The sequence below is a fragment of the Nerophis ophidion genome, linkage group LG10, assembly GCF_033978795.1.
Source record: "Nerophis ophidion isolate RoL-2023_Sa linkage group LG10, RoL_Noph_v1.0, whole genome shotgun sequence".
In the NCBI taxonomy this organism is placed as follows: domain Eukaryota; kingdom Metazoa; phylum Chordata; class Actinopteri; order Syngnathiformes; family Syngnathidae; genus Nerophis; species Nerophis ophidion.
The window spans coordinates 37609392-37633385 of NC_084620.1; the positions used below are offsets into that span (position 1 = coordinate 37609392).

The following is a 23994-nucleotide window of genomic DNA, read 5'->3' on the forward strand; positions in this document are numbered from 1 at the left end:
CCCATCAGGAGCAAGGGTGAAGGGGTTGAAGTGTCTTGCTCACGGGCACAACGGACATGACTAAGATGGCAGAAGGTGGGGATTGAACCAGGAACCCTCAGGTTGCTGGCACAACCACTCTCCCAACCGTGCCACATTGTCCCCTATTCAATCAATCATCAATCAATGTTTATTTATATAGCCCTAAATCACAAGTGTCTCAAAGGGCTGCACAAGCCACAACGACATCCGCAGAACAGAGCCCACATAAGGGCAAGGAAAAACTCACCCCAGTGGGACCTCGATAACAATTGACTATGAGAAACCTTGGAGAGGACTGCACATGTAGGCAACCCCTACCCCCTCTAGGGGAGACCGAAAGCACGGGATGTCGAGCAAGTCTAACATAATTTAAAAGTCCAGTCCATAATAGATCCAATATAATAGCGAGAGTCCCGTCCATAGTGGAGCCAGCAGGAGACCATCCCAAGCGGAGACGGGTCAGCAGCGCAGAGATGTCTCCAACCGATGCACAGGCGGTCCACCCCGTGTCCTGACTCTGGAGAGCCAGCACTTCATCCATGGCCACCGGACCTGTGTGTCCCCGGCCCCCCAGAGGAGAAAAGAAAAGAAACGGCAGATCAACTGGTCTAAAAAGGGGGTCTATTCAAAGGCTAGAGTATACAAATGAGTTTTAAGATGGGACTTAAATGCTTCTACTGAGGATTATAAAGAACATAAACTGCGTCCCATAGCCCCATAGATGACAATTAATACGACAGTGCTGAAAAATGAAAATGTTTTCATACTAGTCTAAATTGTGAGTTGTTTTATCTTTGCAGGGGCAGATAATCACACACACAAAAATAAAATAAACAAACTTAATCAATCATTAATAAAAAATATATATAATTGATATACAGTGGACAGCCTGGGAAATCTCAATAAAAATATTTTTTATTACATTGTAAATAAACATAAACCTAATCAATCATTAATAAAAAAAATGGAATTAATATACAGTGGAATCTCAATAAAAAAACATGTTTTATTACATTCTGAATAGTGAGCTTTTGTTTTGGCTCCAAAGTTTCACCCAAAAAAGTTGTTCACTAAACAATTTTCATAATTAAATTATATAAGAAATAATATTATATTGTATATTCTTGTAAAAAAAAAAAAAAAAAAAGTGCATCAATTATGGGCCTCCATGCAGATGTGGGGGCGGGGTCCTGACTGCTGTTTTCTTAGTAGTCCATTAAAATGCCCGAACTCAAAACACTTCTTTTTCCAAGATGGCGTCGATGAAGGACAGCGACACTGGTCTGTGGCTTCACAACAAACTGGGCTCCACAGACGAGCTGTGGACGCCGCCGAGCATCGCGTCGCTTCTCACCGTCTCCGTCATCGACAACATTCGCCTCTGCTTCTCCAGCTTGTCGCCGCCGGTCAAACTCAAACTACTACTCGGGATGCTCCATCTTCCCCGGCGGACCGTGGACGAGGTGGGTGCCGCGCATTAGCGTCCCGCTCACCCGCCAGGTGGGCTTCAGAGCAGGTGGTGACTAACCAACACATCTTTATTTATTCTGTTAATTGTTACTTACCTATTAGTTATTGCAAACTGCACTGTGTTTTAACTACTTGCGTTAGCATTAGCCTGCTAGCTCGCAGCACCGCGGAAGGTGACGAGACGTTAAGGAGCAACGAAATGAAGCAATAATCTGACGTTGTTTCCCCCTTTGGATCTCACACCTAAACTTAACGGATAACACTTTCAGACTTAAACAACGAAACTAGCTTTGTTAGCAAACCGCTGCTTGTTTCCCAGCTCAACGGCTCTTGTTCACACATTGTGGCGGTGTGATTGAAACGAGGCACAGAGTGCACCGGGGGGGCGGTGCCATGACATCGACCAGCTCCACGCATCACTTGTGTTGAGCCCTATAATCGGTATACTGACATAATACTGAGATCGATGTTATAAGTCAAAGGTGAAAATATGGGAAAATTCGCGTTATGCTGTCGCGAATTATTTGTCAAAATCCTATGGGAAAAACTCTTAGTGCATTTAATTAAAAAGTTAAAGTACTACTGATAGTCACACACACACAAAATGACTCTCTGCATTTGAGCCATCCCCTTGCTCCACTCCTGGTAGGTGAGGGCAGTAGTGAGCAACAGCGGTGCTCGGGAATCATTTTGGTGATTTAACCCCCATTTCCTACCCTTGATGCTGAGTGCCAAGCAGGAAAGTAACAGGTCCCATTTTTCTAGTCTCTGGTATGACTCGGCCGGGGTTTGAACTCCATTACAGTGGGGTAAAAAAGTATTTAGTCAGCCACCGATTGTGCAAATTCTCCCACTTAAAATGATGACAGAGGTCTGAAATTTTCATCATAGGTACACTTCAACTGTGAGAGACAGAATTCCACCCCGGTGCTTCACAGTAGGTTTGGTGTTCTTGGGATGCAACTCAGTATTCTTCCTCCTCCAAACACGACAAATTGATTTTATACCAAAATGTTTAATTTTGGTTTCATCTGACCACATGGCATTCTCCCAATCCTCTGCTGTATCATCCATGTATCCATTTTGGTATAAACTCAACTCGTCGTGTTTGGAGGAAGAAGAATACTGAGTTGCATCCCAAGAACACCAAACCTACTGTGAAGCATGGGGGTGGAAACATCATGCTTTGGGGCTGTTTTTATACTAAGGGGACAGGAATATTGATCCGTGTTAGGGAAATAATGAGTGGGACCATGTATTGTGAGATTTTGAGCCAAAACCTCCTTCTATCAGTGAGAGCTTTGAATGGTTGACCAAATACTTATTTTCCACCATAATTTACAAATAAATTCTTTAAAATTCCTACAATGTGCATTCCTGGATTTTTTTTCACATTCTGTCCCTCACAGTTGAAGTGTACCTATGAGGAAAATTAAAGACCTCTGTCATCATTTTAAGTGGGAGAACTTGCACAATCTGTAGCTGACTAAATACTTTTTTGCCCCACTGTATGTCTCCTGTTTGTTACCTGAAAGTTTAAGGTTTTGCACTTTGGTTTTATTTGTTTCGTTCTCCTCTTTATTTGGTCAGGTACAATAAGGTGTATTTATGTTTTTTTTTTCATGTTACTTTACCAGTTTAGAACATTTAGGTTGTTGCGTTTGGATTCACCCAGATGGTTAAAATTTTATCCTTTAAGCGATTTTTGGTAAGTACTAGATCAACTGTTTTGGTGGCTGCTTGGGACTTGAGGGTAATTGGACTTCTTTCGCGTGTTATGTCCTGGAAATCCCTATATAAAAGTATGTAAATTTGTAAAAGTTAAAGTGCACTGATAGTCACGCGCACACCAGCTGTGGTGAAATTACTCTCTGTATTTGACCCATTCCCTTGTTCCACCCCCTGGGAGGTGAGGGGAGCAGTGAGCAGCAGCGGTGCTCGGGAATCATTTTGGTGATATAACCCCCAATTCCAACCCTTGATGCTGGGAACCAAGCAGGGAAGTAACGGGTCCCATTTTTCTAGTCTTTGGTATGACTCGGCTGTGGTTTGAACTCCATTATATCCCCTGTTTGTTACCTGGAAGGTTAAAGGCCTACTGAAATGAGATTTTGTTATTTAAACGGGAATAGCAGATCCATTTTATGTGTCATACTTCAGTGGTCCCCAACCACCGGGCTGTGGCCCGATTGGTACCGGGCCGCGGAATAATTTTTTATAAAAAAAAATAAATATATATATATATTTTTTTATTTATTAAATCAACATAAAAAACACAATATACACTAACAATTAGTGCACCAACCACAAAAACCTCCCTTTTCATGACAAAGAAAAAAAAATAAAAGGAGCTTAACAACAAACAAAGAAACACCGGCTGTGTCTCGGTGCTAATGACAGCTGCAATCCATAGCTTTCCACCAACATTATTGTTTTTTATAGTCTCCATTATTAAATGAACAAATTGCATAAGATTCAGCAACACAGATGTCCAAATTACTGTGTAATTATGCCATCAAAGCAGACGACTTTTAACCGTAACTGGTGCTGAGATAATATTTCCTGACAGTCAGTGACGTCACGCGTACGCGTCATCATTCAACAAGAAGCTCGCGGGAAATTTAAAATTGCAATTTAGTAAACTAAAAAGGCCGTATTGGCATGTGTTACAATGATAATATTTCATCATTGATATATAAACTATCAGACTGCGTGGTCGGTAGTAGTGGGTTTCAGTAGGCCTTTAAGGTTTTGCACTTTTGTTTTATTTGTTTCGTTCTCCTGTTTATTTGGTCAGGTACAGTGAGGTGTATTTATGTTTTTTTTTTTCATGTTACTTTACTAGTTTAGAACATTTAGGTTGTTGCGTTTGGATTCACCCAGAAGGTTAAAATGTTATCCTTAAGCGATTTTTGTTAAGCATTAAATTGACTGTTTTGGTGGCTGCTTGGGACTTGAGGGTAATTGGACTTCTTTCGCATGTTATGTCCTGGAAATCCCTATATAAAATTATGTAAATTTGTTAAAGTTAAACTACCACTGATAGTCACACGCACACTAAATGTGGTGAAATTACCCTCTGCATTTGACCCATCCCTTGTTCCACCCCCTGGGATGTGAAGGGAGAAGTGAGCAGCAGCGGTGCTCGGGAATCATTTTGGTGATTTAACCCCCAATTTCAACCCTTGAGGCTGGGTGCCAAGCAGGGTGGTAATGGGTCCCATTTTTATAGTCTTTGGTATGACTCGACCGGGGTTTGAATTCGCGACCTACCAATCTCAGGGCGGACACTCTAACCACAAGGCCACTGAGCAGGCTATAGTTGCTCAATAACACTGTTATATCTTAAGTGTTTGACAAAAACATAAGAACAATATACTTATTAGTTCTGCCTTTTTGGGCACCCCGGTCATGTCTATAAAAACCTTTATTCATTAGGTCTGGCTTCCCTGGTCGCCGTGAAAACTCATGTTTTGTTCCTCGAACTTGCAGAGATTCTCTCACGCAATTTCCGTATTTCTCTTTTTTTGCATCTGTTTTTAATCCTGCAGCGTTTTTTGTGATAACAGCATGATTACATTTTTTTTGCATAACCCCCTGCTTTTGTGTACTTATGTAACAGGGTCAATTATGTCAGTCGGTAAAGTGCAGCTGAGCAGCAACACATGGTGTTGGTCATAATCAATTCTACACAACGCAGAGGAAAAGACCACCGTTTACACTTATTATTCAATTTTGTGGTTGGAGTTACTTTGCTGTGCATTCTCCCCATAAAATATGATTCTGAGACATTCACATTAACAGGGTTGTGACCGCAAGAGCATAAATCTGTAGATGCATCCAATACAATTGCGTTGTCTAACCCTGTAGTTTTTGTATGCTCTAATGGTAGCCTAATTTTTGTGTCCAGATGAAAGAGGCCCTCTCAGAAATAATCCAGCTGGCCACAGTGGACTCTGAGCCCTGGGTGCTGATGGTTGCCGACATACTCAAGTCCTTCCCAGAGACGGGCTCTCTCAATTTGGACTTGGAGGAGCAGAATCCAAATGTGCAGGACATTCTCGGAGAGCTCAGGGAGAAAGGTAATGCAATTTGTTTTTGTTTTGTTTTCTGCCGTTAAAGCGATACAATTATTGATCTTAAATCAGGTCCGATTAATTAATTAATTCAAAAAAGAGCTTATTAGACTGCAGCCTGGATTACCATGGCGGACTCACGCACATTTTCGGGACTTATTCAGATCCAAATACAAATCAGCAGGTACCAATAGGTAAGAAAAGCTAGTTTTTCCATAATCGTTTGAAACAAAAAAAGATATTGTCTCCTAATAGGTGCCATTTTGGGGTCCTCATACACAGACTATGAAAATACCCGTATGTTGAAGCACTGTACACCTGACTACAGTAGCCGTAATGCACCGACAGTATTCGTAGTTTTGTAGCTTACCCAAGTCCATCCATCCATCCATTTTCTCCCGCTTGTCCCTTTCGGGGTCGTAGGGGTTGCTTGAGAGACTAAAATATTTTGACAGATTTTTGAGAGCCGTGTGTAATGTTCTACATTCTCAATGAATCCTCAGTTCTGAGCTTGCTTGCTCGAAATGACAGGCGTCAGTCAACTTGCAGTCCACACATACAGTATCTCCCATGCAGCACTGCCATTTACTGGTCACACTTGTGATTACACATTTTCCAAATAAAATTGCTTCAATGTCAATGAGCACAACAAAAATCAAAATGTAGCTTTGGCGCACGGGGTTATAAGGCGCACTGTTGATTTTTGAGAAAATAAAAGGACTTTAGGTGTGCTTTATAGTCCTAGAAAAGCAGTACTTGTTTGCGCTGCGGCTGCTGCAGCAGGGACGTTGCAGGTGCCTGGGCGTTCGGCGTGTGTCAAATCCCAAGGCGCCTTGGTTCAAGAGATTTGTCGTGTTGCCATTGTATTTTACTTGACCTTAACATATCCTACACAGCGAGCAACTTACTAAGAACGTCTTCGTCTTTGCAGAAGCCTAAATGTTTCCACACACTGCACCAGAATAGTGGCTGGATAATTTCTGGTTCGTCTGGTTGTCTTCTGGTATCCGCCATACTTGTTTTGATGACTGAATCTTTGGGTGTAACGGTACACAAAAATTTTGGTTCGGTACGTACCTCGGTTTGGAAGTCACGGTTTGGTTCATTTTCGGTAGAGTAAGAAAACAACAAAATATAAATTTTTGGGTTGTTTATTTACCAAATTTGTAAACAATGGCTTTATCCTTTTAACATTGGGAATACTATAGTAATTCTGACCACGTTAATCAACATTAAACTGCCTCAAATTGTTGCTCTGATTAAATAAAATGACAAAACTTTTCTTCTACATATAAAAAGTGCAACATTAGACAGTTTCAAGTCAACTCATCACAGCATTTGGGAAGCCCGTAGTTTTTATTATGTAAATGTTATATTTATATCAACATGTGAAAGCAGGGACCCTGCCATTCAAAGCTTTTCTGTCCGTAAAACACACACACACACACCGCAAAATGAGCTAACGTTACGCTAAAAGCTAATTAGCCTTCACCTCAAGCCAGAACTGCGAGCAAGCTGACCTGCAGTTTAAGTTTCTAGAAAGTCAACGGGCTCATAGTGATGTTAGTAGTAGTTGACTGGGAGGTGTTTATTATCATTTGGGGAGAGTACGCTGCCTTATGCTCACCTGCTAAACACCTATCTGCTCAACGCTGAAGCATTTACTACATGCGCTCTGAGTAGGCACTGCTGATTGGATGTTACTGCTCTGAATGCGCACTGCTGATTGGCTGTTACCGCTATATATGTAACCAATCAGATGGTTGTGTGGGTGGGCCAATGCTGGGTGCTGAGACAGAGGCAGAAGAAGTAAAGCAGCTTGTTAAGACTTTAGCTTAGAAACTCGTTCGGTACACCCCCGTACCGAACCGAAACCCCCGTACTGAAACGGTTCAATACAAATACACGTACCGTTACACCCCTACTGATGGCGCGTGGCGATGAAGTCACAGATGGGTGACAGTCTCGGGTAATGTGTTGTAGCGTCCTTATTTAAAGTGTTAAAAACAACTTTATTTAAAGTCTGCCGCTTCCAAATCAATAGTTTTCTTTTCTGGTATGAAATAAATAGAATGATTGCTTTTTAAAACTTTATCTACCGGAAGGCCAACTTGCCGAGCATAGATCGATGTAGTTAAATCTTAGGAATATAAATCGATAGATCGATGTAGCTGATGGATTGTTATACCCCAACAATTTATAATGGAAATGTGACGGTGAGGACCATAACTCTACTCACAACACACCTATACACACACCTGCTTTGCCTGTTGATAAGATGACAAATGAGGGATATGTGGTCTGGTCACAATTTAGCAACTTTGTTGCTGTACTGTATATGTGCGGGTGTTAAAAACTTATATTTAGCAAATAGAGGTACCCATTAAAGTAAAAAAAGAGTGTATCTCGCGTCATGCATTTATTCGGTAATCAAATACAAGCGGTCAGAAAAGGCAAAGTATTCGTCATGTGTGGGCAGATCTGCCTCCACAAGCCCAGTTAGTGTACATACAACTGCCTTGAAAAGTGTGCAGAAAACCTCCAGAAGCATCCTTACCTTTATTACTTCCTAAGTACTAAGAAAACAGAGCTAAGAGACACTCTTCCGTTGTATGACAACACTTTTCCTTCTTGGTGAAATAGTAAACCAGTGGTGTTCAAAGAATGCCCTAGAGGCCATGTGTGAAATTGTAACCGAAAATCACTTTTTCACAGAAAAAAAAATGTCATTTTATTTTTTCCCAAAATCTTGCAGCCTTACTTGATATTGATATTTTTGTTTCCAGTGGGAGAGTGTGAGGCATCAGCCATGCTTCCTCTTGAGTGCCAGTACCTAAACAAGAGTGCATTGACCACGTTGGTGGGACCCCTTACACCACCCGTTAAACATTTCCAACTGAAGAGGAAGCCCAAGAGTGCGACTCTCAGAGCTGAGCTATTGCAGAAATGTAATGTGTTTTTTCCTCCCTCTTTCTTACTACCTAGTTATAACCTTTTATGGTGTATTTATATAACTTTTCTTTTTTTTTTTTTTTTTTTGTAGCCACAGAGACAGCACAGCAGCTGAAGAAGACTGCCGGAGTACCTTTTCATGCCAAAGGGAGAGGACTAGTCAAAAAAATTGACACGACAAGTGAGTGTTGGACCTACAAAGTCTATAATATATCACAGAAACCTTTCAGCAGGCCTACAGTATGTAGAATGATGTGATTTGTGAAAATTGGATATACTCAAGTTTTTATAGCAATAAATATTTCCTACCCACTAAAAATTTTTCAGCACAGCCATTTTTTAAATGTACGTCAACACAAATGAGTAGAACAATGTTTACATATTTCCTAAAAGCGAGCATGGTGGTAGACGACAAAAGACTGGTGTGTTGTTTCCTTTAATGTTAATAAGGTTACAATGTACAATTGTATAGACAAATTATACTATTTATAGTCAGAAAATATTTAAGAAGCACTGAGTTAAAGGAATATGGCTAGGGGCCGGAGATGTATCCGCACACACACACAAGCATCTAAATACAGTCAGTCACCACACTAACTTTAGAGCCGGCCAAAACATGCCAAACAGGTTCAATTTGGCCCTTATGATGAGTTTTCTAAGTGTAAAATTGAGCTGCATTTTTAAATGAAAGAAACTGCTGTTCAATGTGTCCACTGGATGTCACAATAGCAATTCTGTTAGGCAAGCAAATAGTTTATACCGGGGAGAGCAAGTATACCAAACAAGAGGTACATGATAAAGTGGGGCTGCGACTCCACCCCCTCAACCCAACATAAAACAAACAATTGGTAACCCCACTTAAAATGCTGCAGGAGACATCACACATTGATATAGTTCTGTGAACATTATAGTATTCTGTACAAATTTAAAGAAGTCAGTCTTTGAAGTTTTTATTTGCACATTGCACAGCATTTATTTTACTGTGGAGTGCCATCTCCGAGTTGGGGAGGAGAGTTTCCCCCATGTGAAGGAGTTCAAGCACCTTGAAGTCTTGTTCACGAGTGAGGGAAGAGTGGATCGTGAGATAGACAGGCGGATTGGTGCGGCGTTCTCAGTAATGCGGATGCTGTTGTGAAGAACGAGCTGAGTCGGAAGGCAAAGCTCTCAATTTACCGGTCGATCTACGTCCCTATCCTCACCTAAGGTCATGACCTTTGGGTTATGACCGAAAGGACAAGATCACATGTACAAGCGGCCAAAATGAGTTTCCTCCGCCGGGTGGCGGGGCTCTCCCTTAGAGATAGGGTGAGAAGTTCCTTTATCCGGGAGGAGCTCAAAGTAAAGCCGCTGCTCCTCCACATCAAGAGAAGCCAGATGAGGTGGTTCAGGCATCTGGTTAGGATGCCACCCAAACGCCTCACTAGGGAGGTGTTTCGGGCATGTCCGACCGGTGGGAGGCCACGAGGAAGACCCAGGACACGTTGGGAAGACTGTCTCCCGGCTGGCCTGGGAACGCCTCGGGATGCCCTGGAAGGAGCTGGACAAAGTGGCTGGGGAGAGGGAAGTCTGGGCTTCCCTGCTTATGCTGCTTCCACCGTGACCCGACCTCGGATGAACAGAAGAAAATGGATGGATGGATGGATGTTTGTAGATACACTAAGATTAAGTCTAAATTTATTGTGTTTTCCATAGTGTTTTTGAGACTGCACCATTTTTTCCTCAGAATTTTCAACTAACTTGCAGAGTTTTGTCGAGGATTTTTTCCAAATGTGCTTGTTTTATTTTGGGCCGAAGTAAAACAAACAAAACAATCTAAAGTTGTCGTAGTTGTAATTTTAAGTTATTATGCCATGATTTTACGTCTGGCCCACTTGGGAATAGATTTTCTTCCATGCGGCCACTGAGCTAAAATGAGTTTGACACCCCTGATCTAAAGAAAAGTTGTAGTCTATTGTAGTTACAATTTTGAGGAAAACTGTTTTTTTTTTAATTATTTTCCATATTGTGATATGAGAGTGGGGCTTCACGGTGGCAGAGGGGTTAGTGCGTCTGCCTCACAATACGAAGGTCCTGCAGTCCTGGGTTCAAATCCAGGCTCGGGATCTTTCTGTGTGGAGTTTGCATGTTCTCCCCGTGAATGCGTGGGTTCTCTCCGGGTACTCCGGCTTCCTCCCACTTCCAAAGACATGCACCTGGGGATAAGTTGATTGGCAACACTAAATTGGCCCTAGTGTGTGAATGTGAGTGTGAGTGTTGTCTGTCTGTCTGTGTTGGCCCTGCGATGAGGTGGCGACTTGTCCAGTGTGTACCCCGCCTTCCGCCCGATTGTAGCTGAGATAGGCGCCAGCGCCCCCCGCGACCCCGAAAGGGAATAAGGGGTAGAAAATGGATGGATGGATGGATATGAGAGTGCGTGTTTGCGCTGATTACGTTTGAACGGATGCTTTCAAAATGGAACCCCGATCACAATGATTTAAGTCTGCATATAAACATAATACCAAATTGAAGAGGGAAGTTTGCCAAACATGTAAAAATACAACCTATAAGCCCACTTTCTAGGTCAACGTCAAGGTTTCTTTAATGGTACCCGGAGGTAAAATAGTTTTGCAGACATAATTCAGCATCAAGACAGGATGAAACAAGCAAACAAATCATATAAAACATAAAAACAAAAAAACGAAACCCAAATGATCCCCAGTATACAGGCACACTGTAGAAAAATAAAAATATAATACCTAATAAACCAATAAAATCATTGTGATTAAAGTGCTACGGCATAATAAATAAATAGAATCACCATGTGATGGCAGCAGGTATAAAAGTGTTCTTATATTGTTTAGTCCTACAAAGAGGAACAATGAACTTTCAGAGGAACCCGCCAATAGGCTGTCATAATGGATCTGTGCGTGTCAACGCGCGCACACGCACACACACGCGTGCAGCAGACGCAACGACTCTGACCCACAGCACAACACTGATTATATCAATCAATCAATGTTTATTTATACAGCCCTAAATCACAAGTGCCTCAAAGGGCTGCACAAACCACGACATCCTTGGTAGGGCCCACATAAAGGCAAGGAAAAACTCAGCCCAGTGGGACGTCGACAATGATGACTATGAGAAACCTTGGAGAGTGGACAGAAAGCAATGGATGTCGAGCAGATATAACATGATATTGTGAAAGGCCAGACCACAGTGGATCTGACGTAACCGTGAGAATTAATATTTTTTGTGGGGTTTTTGTCCTTTTTCTGGCTGTAGAGTCAGCAAAAAAAAACGCCCTCCACCACTACAATTTGAAGTATGAACGTTAAAACATTGGCTATTAGGAGTATGTGAGACCCTTCTACCTTGTTTACTTCCCTGACCACTTGTTTAGTTTTGTAATCAATGAGAAATATCAGGCAGCTAAAATGCATGTCGAAGTGAGACTGTTTGCATATTACCAATACGCCTTTTAATGAATTTAAGTGAGTGTCATTTTGAATTGAGTGTGGTACATAGACATTTTTTATAATCGACACATAATCCGGTGAGAAAATCATGTAGTTTTATAGCACATATTAACTTTCTGTTAATATATGTGTAAAAAAGAGTCGTTGTGAAAGCTGGGTCTTATAAGATGCAAATGAACCCCTCCGCGCCTCGCCCGCTCCAGCTGGCTGCGACGGTGTCTCTATGCGTCAGTAATGTTGTTTTAGTGGTGCCCTTCCGTACCAACAAAAATAAGTTTGAACTTTACGCTACTTTTTATTGAAATCCAACCATACATGTACAGTCAGAGTCCGACCCGCAGCAAGGAGAAAGGGAATTATGTCTGTCTCTCGTTTTGAAATGACTATGCACATCTATACATTAAGATTTTATCATACATTGCCTGTTTATCTTAAACATAAAGTTAAACTACAATGCTACGATGCTAACATATCATTACATTTGTCAATCTACTGTTACAGGACTTACCACTATATTGTAGGAACTGTCTACGCAATTAAATGTGGTTTTGGGTTAATCATTTAGTATATTGTCCTCGGACCAAGGCGGGTGTCTTAGCCATTTTCTGTACTTCCTTATCCGGCTGCAGTTCTAGCTGGCAGTATCAGCCTGATACTCCAAGTAGGTACATTGTCATGAAACACAAAAGTTAACGAGAGACTTCTGACTTCTTCAGATGAGGTTTCGAAGTGTGTGTGTAGTGACCCATGCTTGTTAATACAACCAACAACAGATGATTTTCGGTCATCAGATCGCATCTTGGTTAATTTTTGTTGGAACTAGAACTGGCGCAAGTGAAAATAAAAATGGCGGGAAACCTCTGCCTCTTGATCAACGTCACGACTCGGGGCAAATCTCAAACTGCTTATTTGGATTAAGGCAAAACATTTTTATAAATATCTCCATGGTTTGAATGAACATTTTTTGGCACTTATGGGGATACCAAATACACAAAACGTTATTTAACTGATGTTAATAAATGCGTGATCGATGTTTTTGATTTAATGTTTAGATTTTTAAGTTTTTTCTTGTTGTTCAGCCCGGTTTATTTTGGACAATATTTAGCAATATTAAGATATGTCCGCGCTAAAGAATATGCAACCTACGAGAGATTTATTTAGTTATTATACAATATGAACAATTTCTAGAAACAATATTTTTATGGATGTGACATCACCTGCCTCACAGCAAGACTGCTATACAAACTATACATGGACTGGAGTATAAAAGCAGCACAATTACACATTTAGAACACAAGCAACTGTTTTATCTCCCAGCGCCTCTCAAGGGGATTCCCAAGGCTCCATTCCGCAGCCCCACAGCACCGAGTATGTTTAGCCCCCCCAGCAACCGCACACCCATTGCCCCTGCACGCACGCCGCTGCGCAAGGAGCGTGGGGTCAAGGTATGATGGCAAAGCTACTATGATGATCATTGACCATGAACTGAGACTTTGACCTTTTTGTGTTTGTTTTCTTCTTCTTCTCTGCAGCTCTTAGATATCTCTGAGCTGAATATTGTCGGACCTGGAAGAGAAGCGAAAAGGAGAAGAAAGACCATCGGTAACTACATGTAGCTTTATTGTGATTATCATAAGACAGAATTTTGATGTATCTGTCTGTTTTTGTAGACACTGAAGCCGATGAAAAAGCAGCCAAAGAAGAAGCAGTGGTGGAAAACACCACACCGGATTATGCTGCTGGCCTCGTCTCTGCACAGGTGCTTTAATATGCACGCTTAGTGTCAAAATAGCTGTGGATGAGTTCTCACAGTTCTTCTCTATTTCAGAAACTGGGGGCACTGAACGAGAATCCTCTGCCTTCAACCAGCTACCTACCAGCCACGCCCAGCATGGTTCCATCTTCCTCCTACATTCCCAGCTCCGAGGCACAGCCAGGTGAGAGAAAATCACACAGCAGCCCTACCTCCCTTTACTTAATTGTGGCTTCTTGTCTCCCCCAAAGCCAATGCAGGCGGGTCAGTGCGGGAGACTCTTCAGTCGGCTCGCCAGCCAGAAGAGTCGGCGACAGCAGGCGCGGGCACCGCTGCTGCCACCCTCCCGGGCCAATACAAGCAGAGGACACCCATGTACAATGCTAACACCGCCACCAACCCAGCCACCCCGACATCCCCCAGCACGCCGGCTTCCACCCCTGCCAGCAACGGACCACCGGCTGCCGCCACTGCCGGCCAGCCCGAGACGCCCACCCAGCCACCTAACACACCTCAGACACCCACACCAACACCAGCCCCCACACCAACACAGCCTCAGCCCAAAAAGAATCTGTCACTCACGGTACTATGTCACTTTTGTGTTGTTCTACTCCACATGGAAAAAATGGTTTATTGCATGCCAGAACAGGGGGTGCTTTAACGTTAGTTGTCAGGCCTCCGAAATAGTCATTTCATGTCAGCAACAATGATCAATATTCTCTGTGTGGATTTATCCCACATAAATGCTAAAATAAGGAAATTCATTTGAACTTTGATCATTGGCTTTACAAAAGATGACACTAAACATGTGATCCAAAATCATAGAAAAATGAAGCTGTGAAGGACTGTTATTTTGCTTTATGACTCTCAGAGAGACCAGATGTACGCGGCTCAGGAGATGTTCAAAACGGCCAACAAAGTCACCAGACCAGAGAAGGCCCTCATCCTTGGCTTCATGGCAGGATCCAGAGGTATGCAATGTCCTTTTTCGCTCCACTAATGGACTTAGAACAGTGAAAAAGACACTTAAATTCCATCAGATGTTCAGTCATACTTAAAGCAGCATGCTTCTGTCTCCCAGAAAACCCATGCCCAGAGCAGGGTGACATCATTCAGATCAAGCTGAGCGAGCACACAGAGGTTTTGCCCAAAGCGGACGGCACAGGTAGCACCACCATGCTGGTGGACACGGTGTTTGAAATGAACTACTCCACAGGCCAATGGACCCGCCTCAAGAAGTATAAACCTATCACCAACACCTCATGAGGGGTGCAACAGGTGGACTTTACTTTGCTTACATTGGCTGATTCGTTTACGCCCATTAATGAATTTGAATCCACGGGCCGAATCAAGCAGCTGGTGCACACGTGCAGAAGAATGTTTGGCTTGATTTCGTTATTTTTCAGTTTTGTCGCCCAGCAGGCAGTTTTAACGTTATGTAAAAAACATCTTTTGTATGAATGTGTCACTCAGAGTGCTGTCTGTTTGGAAACAATATTTTTGGCCTTCTTTTCCTCCCAGGCTAAAGGAAGACAAAGTGACAACTGACTGTTAATACTATGGTCATTTGTGTGAATAAATGTAAAATAATTCCAATTTGTCTTTGAGGTGTCTATGAGGTGGTGGTCACTGTACACCAGAAAAAAAATGAGATATAATTTTTATTTTGTGACAATGGACAGTTGCAACATGACATCAACACAGACACAAACATCTGCCTTCAGTACAGTCAACCGCATCAACATTTATACGACACATGGCCGGTATAAAAAAATTCTTGCCTTCAGTGCCCTTTGCAATAATCAGTGTTCAAGTTTTTTTTGTCCTTGCAGACTTGATTCCATAAATAATTAGATGAAAATGTTCTTTCTGTGTTAAATATAAAGCTGCAGCACCAACTATTACCTCATCTTAAGCCCATCACACCCTGTTATGGTCATTTCCAAATCCAAACTTTGGAAGCAGTTGGAAAAGGACCAATAAGTGTGACTTTATTACAGGGAATTTAGCAGCAAATTAAACCCTAGTACGTCATTAAGCTGACGGAAGGTGTTCTAGTTGGCCCCGGGTTCCCTCCAACCCCCAAAGGCCTTCTCCAGGTAGAGCGCCACGGCCAGGGACTGACGATCCTGCAGCTTTCCCGTCACCACCTGCACACCCAGCGGGAGACCCTCCTCATTCAGCCCCAAAGGACACTGGGTGATAGGCAGGCCCAGAATATTTAAGATCCCTAAGAATGGGGGGAGGACATGTTCACAAGATTGAATACAATAAATGATGAAATAGATTAGAGCGTACCAGTGTAGGCAAAGTCCAAGGGTCGAAAAAGGGGGTGGTGATGTTTGGGGGCCACTCTGGTGTGTGATGGGTAAAGAATCACTCCATCAGTCCCCAGCAACTCTTCCAATTCTTTCTGAAGCTTCTCCTTCGTCTGGATAATGAAGGTGGATGGTTTGGATGCTTGAATCTTCTCCACGAAAGTCAAACCTGCACGCCTCACATGCCCATTAATTAATCGAAGTGGTCGATCATTTAATTAAAAAGTTGACACTCACCAATAGCAGGAACGGTGTGTTCTGATTTGCCCATTATGCGTTTCAGGATCTCCCATAGAGGCCACACAGGCCGGTCTGCCTCTCCCAACACCTTAGCAAAGGAATCAGGAGGCTGCAGGAGAATACATTTAGTGCACATGTTCCCCTTCAATATTGGTGTCCTCTTTTCACACCTTGCCATCTTTGTCAGGAAGAGTCATAAAGGCATTCCAGATCTGGAAGCTATATCGAAGCCCTGGGAAGTGCACCTCTTGGACAGTCACCCCCAGATCTGTTTCCAGACGCTCCACCACCTGAGGAAAACCATACCAAGAAGGAGTTCTGTCCTATAATGCAAAAGTGACCTAAGGTTGCAGCTTTTAATAATGTCATAAAGGAAAAACCCATTCCCATATGAACATACCAATATAGATGAGCCTGTCCCGTGTTTACAGCCACCACTTTGTAAATGGGGGAAAAAACAGGCTATATAATAATACAGCTTAAAATAAACCTTGACAACTGTCAGCTACAAACGTGGGAGCTGCCACTTTAATCATTTCGATTTTTTCCCCAATGAGGCCAACATAGCATGGCGTCGATGTTAAAATGTAGTCTAGCTCACACCATATGCTAGTTTTGCCAACGTTTGTATCCTCCAGTCTTACTCCTGTGTTGTACATACAGTGGGGCAAAAAATTATTTAGTCAGCCACCGATTGTGCAAGTTCTCCCACTTAAAATGATGACAGGTGTGTAATTTTCCTCATAGGTACACTTCAACTGTGAGAGACAATGTGAAAAAGAAATCCAGGAATTCACGTTGTAGGAATTTTAAATAATTTCTTTGTAAATTATGGTGGAAAATAAGTATTTGGTCAACCATTCAAAGCTCTCACTGAGGGAAGGTTTTGGCTCAAAATCTCACGATACATGGCCCCTTTCATTCTTTCCTTAACACGGATCAATCGTCCTGTCCCCTTAGCAGAAAAACAGCCCCAAAGCATGATGTTTCCACCCCCATGCTTCACAGTCGGTGTGGTGTTCTTGGGATGCAACTCAGTATTCTTCTTCCTCCAAACACGACGAGTTGAGTTTATACCAAAATGGATACATGGATGATACAGCAGAGGATTGGGAGAATGTCATGTGGTCAGATGAAACCAAAATAGAACTTTTTGGTATAAACTCAACTTGTCGTGTTTGGAGGAAGAAGACGTCAGTGGTTCTCAACCTTTTTTCAGTGTTGTACCCTCTGTGAACATTTTTTTAATTAAAGTACCCCCTAATCAGAGCAAAGCATTTTTGGTTGAAAAGAAGAGATAAATAAGTAAAATACAGCACTATGTCATCAGTTTCTGATTTATTAAATTGTATAACAGTGCAAAATATTGCTCATTTGTAGTGGTCTTTGTTGAACTATTTGGGAAAAAAAAGATATAAAAATAACTAAAAACGTGTTGAAAAATAAACAAGTGATTCAAATTATAAAGATTTCTACACAGAAGTAATCAACTTAAAGTGCCCTCTTTGGGGAATGTAATAGAGATCCATCTGGATTCATGAACTTAATTCTAAACATTTCTTCACAAAAAAGAAATCTAACAATATTTATGGAACATGTCCTCAAAAAATCTAGCTGCCAACACTGAATTTTGCATTGTTGCATTTCACTTCACAGTTTATGAACTTATATTCAAATTTACCTGAAGTATTAGTCAATAAATATATTTATAGGGGATTTTTGAATTGTTGCTATTTTTAGAATATTTTTAAAAAAATATGACGCACCCCTTGGCATACCTGGGGGTACGCGTACCCCCATTTGAGAACCACTGTGTTACGTGACACCCCTCACCTTCCTCTGGATCCGTTTGAGCTCTTCACTGACGGGACTGGTCAGAATAGAGCCGCCGTCATCAGGGATGGTGAAGAACCGCAGCTTCTTAATTTCCACCCTCTTACTCAAGGACAGCCTGCGCACAAAAGCATGAGGACGCACACAGGAAGTGACACAAACATGGACTCTCTCACATGTGAGCGTTCGGTCCCGCCATGATTCTCAGCATGGGCAGCAAGTCTTCGGCGTATCGGCACATGGGCCCACTGCTGACGTACTCGGCGTGTCGGCCCGTGTAGGGAGGGTACTGATTGTCATTAGACACAACACCTGAGGGAGTAGTAAAGGTCACGGTGCGTTTAAGTGATGTGTTTGTCCGTCTTACCAGGGGTGGTCTTGTGGCCAAATATTCCATTGAAGAAGCAGGGCATACGGATGCTGCCGCCAATGTCCGAGCCCATCCCCATGACTGCGCCCGCCGCGGCCAGCAAACTGCCCTCTCCACCTGACGGAGGGTAAGACATTTTAATACAGCTGTACTCAAAGTGATTATGTGAACCCTGCCAACCTGAGCTGCCTCCCGGTATCCTCTCCAGGTCGTACGGGTTGCTTGTGATCCCATAAAGGTGGTTGTTCGACTCAGACCACATGCAGCCCTCGCTGGTGTTGGTGACGCCCAGCGGGATGGCGCCCGCCCGCTTCATCAGGGCCACGGGGGGTGCGTCGGCGACAGCCACAGTTCCTCGCCTGGAGATGATGCCCGTCGTGAAAGGCATGCCTGATGAAGGGGCGACAACTACCAGGTCAGCAGTCAAGGAGTTAGCCTACACAAAAGTGCCACCTTAAGAAAAATCAGTAATTTTCTAAAGAAAAAACAGGCAAAATGTTAATTTATTCTTATTTTTATTGGGGCAACTAAAAAACCTTTTTTGAGTGATTTTGTGTCCTCGATAATAAAATGGAGGTTCTGACTGGCTTAGACTGCCAAAGATAGAGGTATCTTCTCCATTTTCTACCGTTTGTCCCTTTTTTTGGAGTCGCGGGTGGTGCTGGAGCCTATCTCAGCTGCATCTGGGCGGAAGGTTGTCTACACCCTGGACAAGTCGCCACCCCATCGCAGGGCCAACACAGCAGGCCTCAGCAGATTTGGTACAGCCCGGCAACATAAGCTAGCTGAATTATGATTGAATAAAAACTCTATAACCTAAAAACAACAGCACCGGAAGGAGGATAATATGACATAAAGAGAATATGAATACTTTTGGATATTTAGGGAAAGTAAATACAAAAAAAAAAAAAACTTGTATCTTTAATTATGATCATGATTTCCTTGGCCCTGACGGCACACCACTGAAAAATACAAACACACAAAACGGGGCTTTATAACAGATCATGCATCAAGTCATGCATTGTAAGACGCACAGGTCGTCAGCCATTTTGAGTCGCAAGTGCCTCCTTGGGGGATTTGGACCAAACAAATGTTTTCTTTGTTTAGTATAGGTGTAGGGAACCTATGGCTCTCGAGCCAGATGCGGCTCTTTAGATGACTGCATCTGGCTCTCAGATAAATCTTAGCTGACATTGCTTAACACGATAAGTAATGAATAATTCCGCTGGTAATCACAGTTAAAAATAACGTTCAAAATATAAAAAACATTCTCATACATTTTAATCCATTCATCTGTTTTCCACTGCACCTGTTCAAGAAGTCGCATTAATGGTAAGAAGTATTTTATTTATCGGTGAGCTTCCGAATAACAATGTTATCAAAAAGAATAACAGACTTATGTGAAGATCTGTCACTTAATTTCTGTTTGTGCTTCTTTGTTTTGTATTTACTTACCATCAGTGCTCTTATTTTGTTTCCATTTCCTGCTTGTCCCACTGGGCTGTTTTTTCCCCTCACCTGCTGTTGATGGGCAGCTGGTCCACATCTGCTGCCAATCAGCGTGTTTCTATTTATGCTTGTCTCACGTGCTCCTCAGGGCTCAAAGATTGACTATTGTTTAGAACTGCACATGCAAGACTGTGTCATTCTGTTGATGATATTAAAAAGCATCTTACCTTCTCTCGCTCTCCTGGTTCCTGCTTCTTGGGGTCGCCACTACTGTTGCCATGCGAGTTTGTGACATATTATACTCTATAAATGTTGGTCTTACTTAAAAATTCAGACATTTAGTTGTATTCAGTGTAAATAAATATTATATGGCTCTCACGAAAAAATTTTTTTTAAATATTTGCCTTAAATGGCTCTCAGCCTATAAAGGTTTCCGACCCCTGGTTTAGTGTGTACTGTTTTTATGTGGGCTGCATTACATTTAGTCTGTATAAAAGTGTTTCAAAAAACAAGAAGCCGGTCACAAATACAGTAAAAAAAAAAAAAGAGTAGACTCTTTTCCTTTACCCTGAAGGCCGAAAGACTCTTTGACTGAGAAAGGCACACCGAGGAAGGGCAGTCGGTGCTCCAGCACATCCTCTCCTCCCGCTTCCTCGTCGATCAGCTTGTCAACCTGCGCCGCTTCCTGGAGCGCTGCGGAAAACCTGTACGGTGAGGAGAAGGGAGGACTGACTTGACGGGGTATAATGACCCCGAAAGGGACAAGCGGTAGGAAATGGATGGATAAAGGGCTGGGCGATATTTTGATATATCGCGGGTTTGTCTCTGTGTGATATAGAAAATGACTATCGTGATATTCGAGTATACGTTCTCACGCAGTTGCTTTTAGCTGCTGGCATTACACTACAGGCTCTTCCCACTCCTTCTTGTGTCTCCTTCTCACAGACAGCAAGCGCACATTTTTACATAAGTCACATACGTATACGTCCTCGCGGAGCAGAGAGGTAGCAGCATGGTTAAAGTTAGCTGGGATGCTAGCAAATTCGTGCGAGTGGTAATGAATAAATAGGTTGTACTTGTATAGCGCTTTTCTACCTTCAAAGTACTCAAAGCGCTTTGACACTACTTCCACATTTACCCATTCACACACACATTCACACACTGATGGAGGGAGCTGCCATGCAAGGCGCCAACCAGCACCCATCAGGAGCAAGGGTGAAGTGTCTTGCTCAGGACACAACGGACGTGACGAGGTTGGTACTAGGTGGGATTTGAACCAGGGACCCTTGGGTTACGCACGGCCACTCTCCCACTGCGCCGCGCCGTCCCCAATACAAGAGAAAGAAGGTGCGAAACTGGTAAACGAAGGAAGAATTAATTCCCAAGAAAAAGACAGGGGGTCCATTGTCTGGCGGTGGTTTGGCTTCAAGTGGGAATATGTCGAACAGACATCTTTAATTTGTCAAGTGTGGGGCACAAGCGTTTCTACCAAAAGTAGCATTACTGCTAATGTGTAGCACCATTTGAAAAATCACCTGATAGAGAATGAAGAGTGATTACTCTGCATGTCAACATTTCCATTCGGTGCCACACCAACAAAATGCCGAAGCAACAATTTCCAAATAAACACCATATGAAAAAAATAAAAATCAACAACAAAAGGAGATAATGTCCGCAGTAACCTACCACATAGTGAAGGACATACATTTGATTTCCTCTTATGCTGCTCATTTTTTTTTGACACTTATTGAAATATCTTGTGTGACATCATGCACAAAAGTGCACATTATTTGTTTTAAACTATTGTAGTGGTGTTCTGTACAAAAAGTGCACTTCAATTTAGTGTTGTTCTGATATGTCATCTTAGTGACATCACGCACAAAAATTTACTAATAGCTTGTTTTAAAATTTCTCTGACAATCTTGTACTTTCTGTTTTGAAAATGACATGAATGTGTGCCACTGCTTATTAACTGTTTAATAAATACAGTTTTGGTCAATTGACTTAGTTGTGATTTCCTTCTCTGGATGAAAGTTTAAATGAGCATATATTAATAAACAAGAATGTTTTAATGTAGACACATAATCATCATACTGCTGTGATTATATGCATCAAGTGTTCACTCAAGGATAAGGCAAAATATCCTGATATATATCGTGTATCGCGATATGACCTAAAAATATCGAGATATTAAAAAAAGGCCATATCGCCCAGCCCTAGATGGATGGATATTGCTGGTGAATCTTGCCTGTCTTTGACCACAGCATTTATTAGAGGGTTGACTTCCTGGATCCTGTCAATGTAAGCCTGGACCACCTCCACACTGGACACCTAAACACACACACACACATACATACACATATATATATATACATATATACATATATATATATACATATAATATATATATAATATATATACATATAATATATATATATATATATATATATATATAATATATATATATATATATACATATATATACATATATATACATATACATATATATATATATACACACACACACATATATATAGATATATGTATATATATATACCGTATTTCCTTGAATTGCCGCTGGGCATGTAGTATGCGCCTGCCTTGAATTACTGCCGGGTCAAACTGGCTTCGCAAAATAATTAGCGCATGCTTAGTATTGCCGCCTGGTCAAACTCGTGACGTCATGAGTGACACATCCCCTGTCATCATTTTCGAAATGGAGGAGGCTGATTTCAATACCGGTAATTTGAAATCGCTTAAAGGGAAGAAGATTAAGAGCTATTCAGTAGGATTTAAGGTCCAAGCTTACATCACACTCAAATTTTTACTGCATGCCTTTGGTAAATGCCGGAGTGAATAGAGGTTTTAAAATAATTAGCGCATGCTTACTTTTACCGCGTGCCTTTGGTAAGCGCAGGAGTGAGAAGAGGTTTTAAATTAATTAGCGCCCTGGCGGCAATTCAAGGAAATATGGTGTATATATATATATTAGAATTATCTTGTAAAACTTATCTTGCTCATGATGCTGGGTACAAAAATTAATCCACGAATGCATAGAAATGAGAAGTTGCCACCATGTTTTCTGTCTAAATGATGGCCTCCGGGACTGACCATTAAAAGGAGCCATAGGAAAACATTTGAAGCTAACAGCTGGCTTTCACCTCTCTTCGTCGGATCTTTCGAGCGAGTTGCGTCGCAGACACTTTAAGGAGCGGGTGCTTGGTGGGCGGCAGCTTCTTGCCACCGCCGAAGGTTGTCCGGCGCGACAGAAGCCTAAAGAGCAAGAATGACAACCCAGTCACTGCGTCGAAGAGCCATTTCAGGAGGCTTTCCATGACGCTCGGGGCCATGTTTGCTCGAGTTCGCCACGCTACTGATAGAAGGACACCGGGTTAATTAGAGCTTATATTTCCTCTTAAGTCAAGCTAACGCTAACGTAACCGGAAATGCGTTGTTAGTTTCAGAATTAAGGCAAAAAATGTGAGGGGAAAACGCTCCATTAGGGCAGTGGTTCTCAACCTTTTTTTCAGTGATGTACCCCCTGAGAACATTTTTTCAATTCAAGTACCCCCTAGTTAGAACAACGCATTTTTGGTTGAAAAAGAGAGATAAATAAGTAAAGTGAATTATATTTATATAGCGCCTTTTCTCTAGGGACTCAAATTACTTTACATAATGAAACACAATATCTAAGTTACATTTAAACCAGTGTGGGTTGCACTGGGAGCAGGTGGGTAAAGTGTCTTGCCCAAGGACACAACGGCAGTGACTAGGATGGCGGAAGCGGGGATTGAACCTGGAAGCCTCAAGTTGCTGTCACGGCCACTTTACCAACCGAGCTATACCGCCCCAAAATACAGCACTATGTCATCAGTTTCTGATTTATTAATTTGTATAACAGTACAAAATATTGCTCATTTGTAGTGGTCTTTCTTGAACTATTTGGAAAAAAGATATAAAAATTACTGCGATGAGGTGGAGACTTGTCCACGGTGTACTCCGCCTTCCGCCCGATTGTAGCTGAGATAGAGGCACAAGCGCGCCCCGCGACCCC

At 42.1% G+C, this 23994-nt stretch overlaps 2 protein-coding genes across 2 annotated transcripts; one reads left to right on the top strand and one right to left on the bottom strand.

The window, feature by feature from the left end:
* Positions 1 to 1238: 1238 nt before the first annotated feature.
* Positions 1239 to 15326, top strand: nelfa (negative elongation factor complex member A). Its single transcript, XM_061913635.1, has 11 exons — positions 1239 to 1484; positions 5402 to 5573; positions 8354 to 8515; positions 8611 to 8700; positions 13295 to 13422; positions 13510 to 13579; positions 13648 to 13736; positions 13806 to 13914; positions 13982 to 14313; positions 14602 to 14701; positions 14812 to 15326. Exons 1-11 carry the CDS (start codon positions 1275 to 1277, stop codon positions 14994 to 14996), a joined length of 1647 nt encoding a protein of 548 aa, XP_061769619.1. The 5' UTR covers positions 1239 to 1274; the 3' UTR covers positions 14997 to 15326.
* A 52-nt stretch (positions 15327 to 15378) lies between these two features.
* On the bottom strand, positions 15379 to 23351 carry faah2b (fatty acid amide hydrolase 2b). The gene is made up of 11 exons (XM_061913636.1): positions 23102 to 23351; positions 22189 to 22271; positions 20508 to 20644; positions 18672 to 18881; positions 18489 to 18608; positions 18298 to 18433; positions 18122 to 18239; positions 16459 to 16578; positions 16286 to 16397; positions 16029 to 16217; positions 15379 to 15960 (listed from the first exon to the last, which is right to left on the bottom strand). The coding sequence occupies exons 1-11, from the start codon at positions 23288 to 23290 to the stop codon at positions 15785 to 15787; spliced, it is 1590 nt and encodes a 529-aa protein (XP_061769620.1). The 5' UTR covers positions 23291 to 23351; the 3' UTR covers positions 15379 to 15784.
* Positions 23352 to 23994: the final 643 nt, after the last annotated feature.

Excerpts from the sequence above, each read along its gene's own strand:
- nelfa (XM_061913635.1), top strand. The coding sequence starts at position 1,275 with ATGGCGTCGATGAAGGACAGCGACACTGGTCTGTGGCTTCACAACAAA. Across the intron at positions 8,516-8,610 it reads AGCTGAGCTATTGCAGAAAT|CCACAGAGACAGCACAGCAG; the intron begins GTAATGTGTTTT and ends TTTTTTTTGTAG. Across the intron at positions 13,580-13,647 it reads AAGGAGAAGAAAGACCATCG|ACACTGAAGCCGATGAAAAA; the intron begins GTAACTACATGT and ends CTGTTTTTGTAG.
- faah2b (XM_061913636.1), bottom strand. The coding sequence starts at position 23,290 with ATGGCCCCGAGCGTCATGGAAAGCCTCCTGAAATGGCTCTTCGACGCA. Across the intron at positions 18,240-18,297 it reads GCGGGACCGAACGCTCACAT|GCTGTCCTTGAGTAAGAGGG; the intron begins GTGAGAGAGTCC and ends TTTTGTGCGCAG. Across the intron at positions 16,218-16,285 it reads ACACACCGTTCCTGCTATTG|GTTTGACTTTCGTGGAGAAG; the intron begins GTGAGTGTCAAC and ends TGAGGCGTGCAG.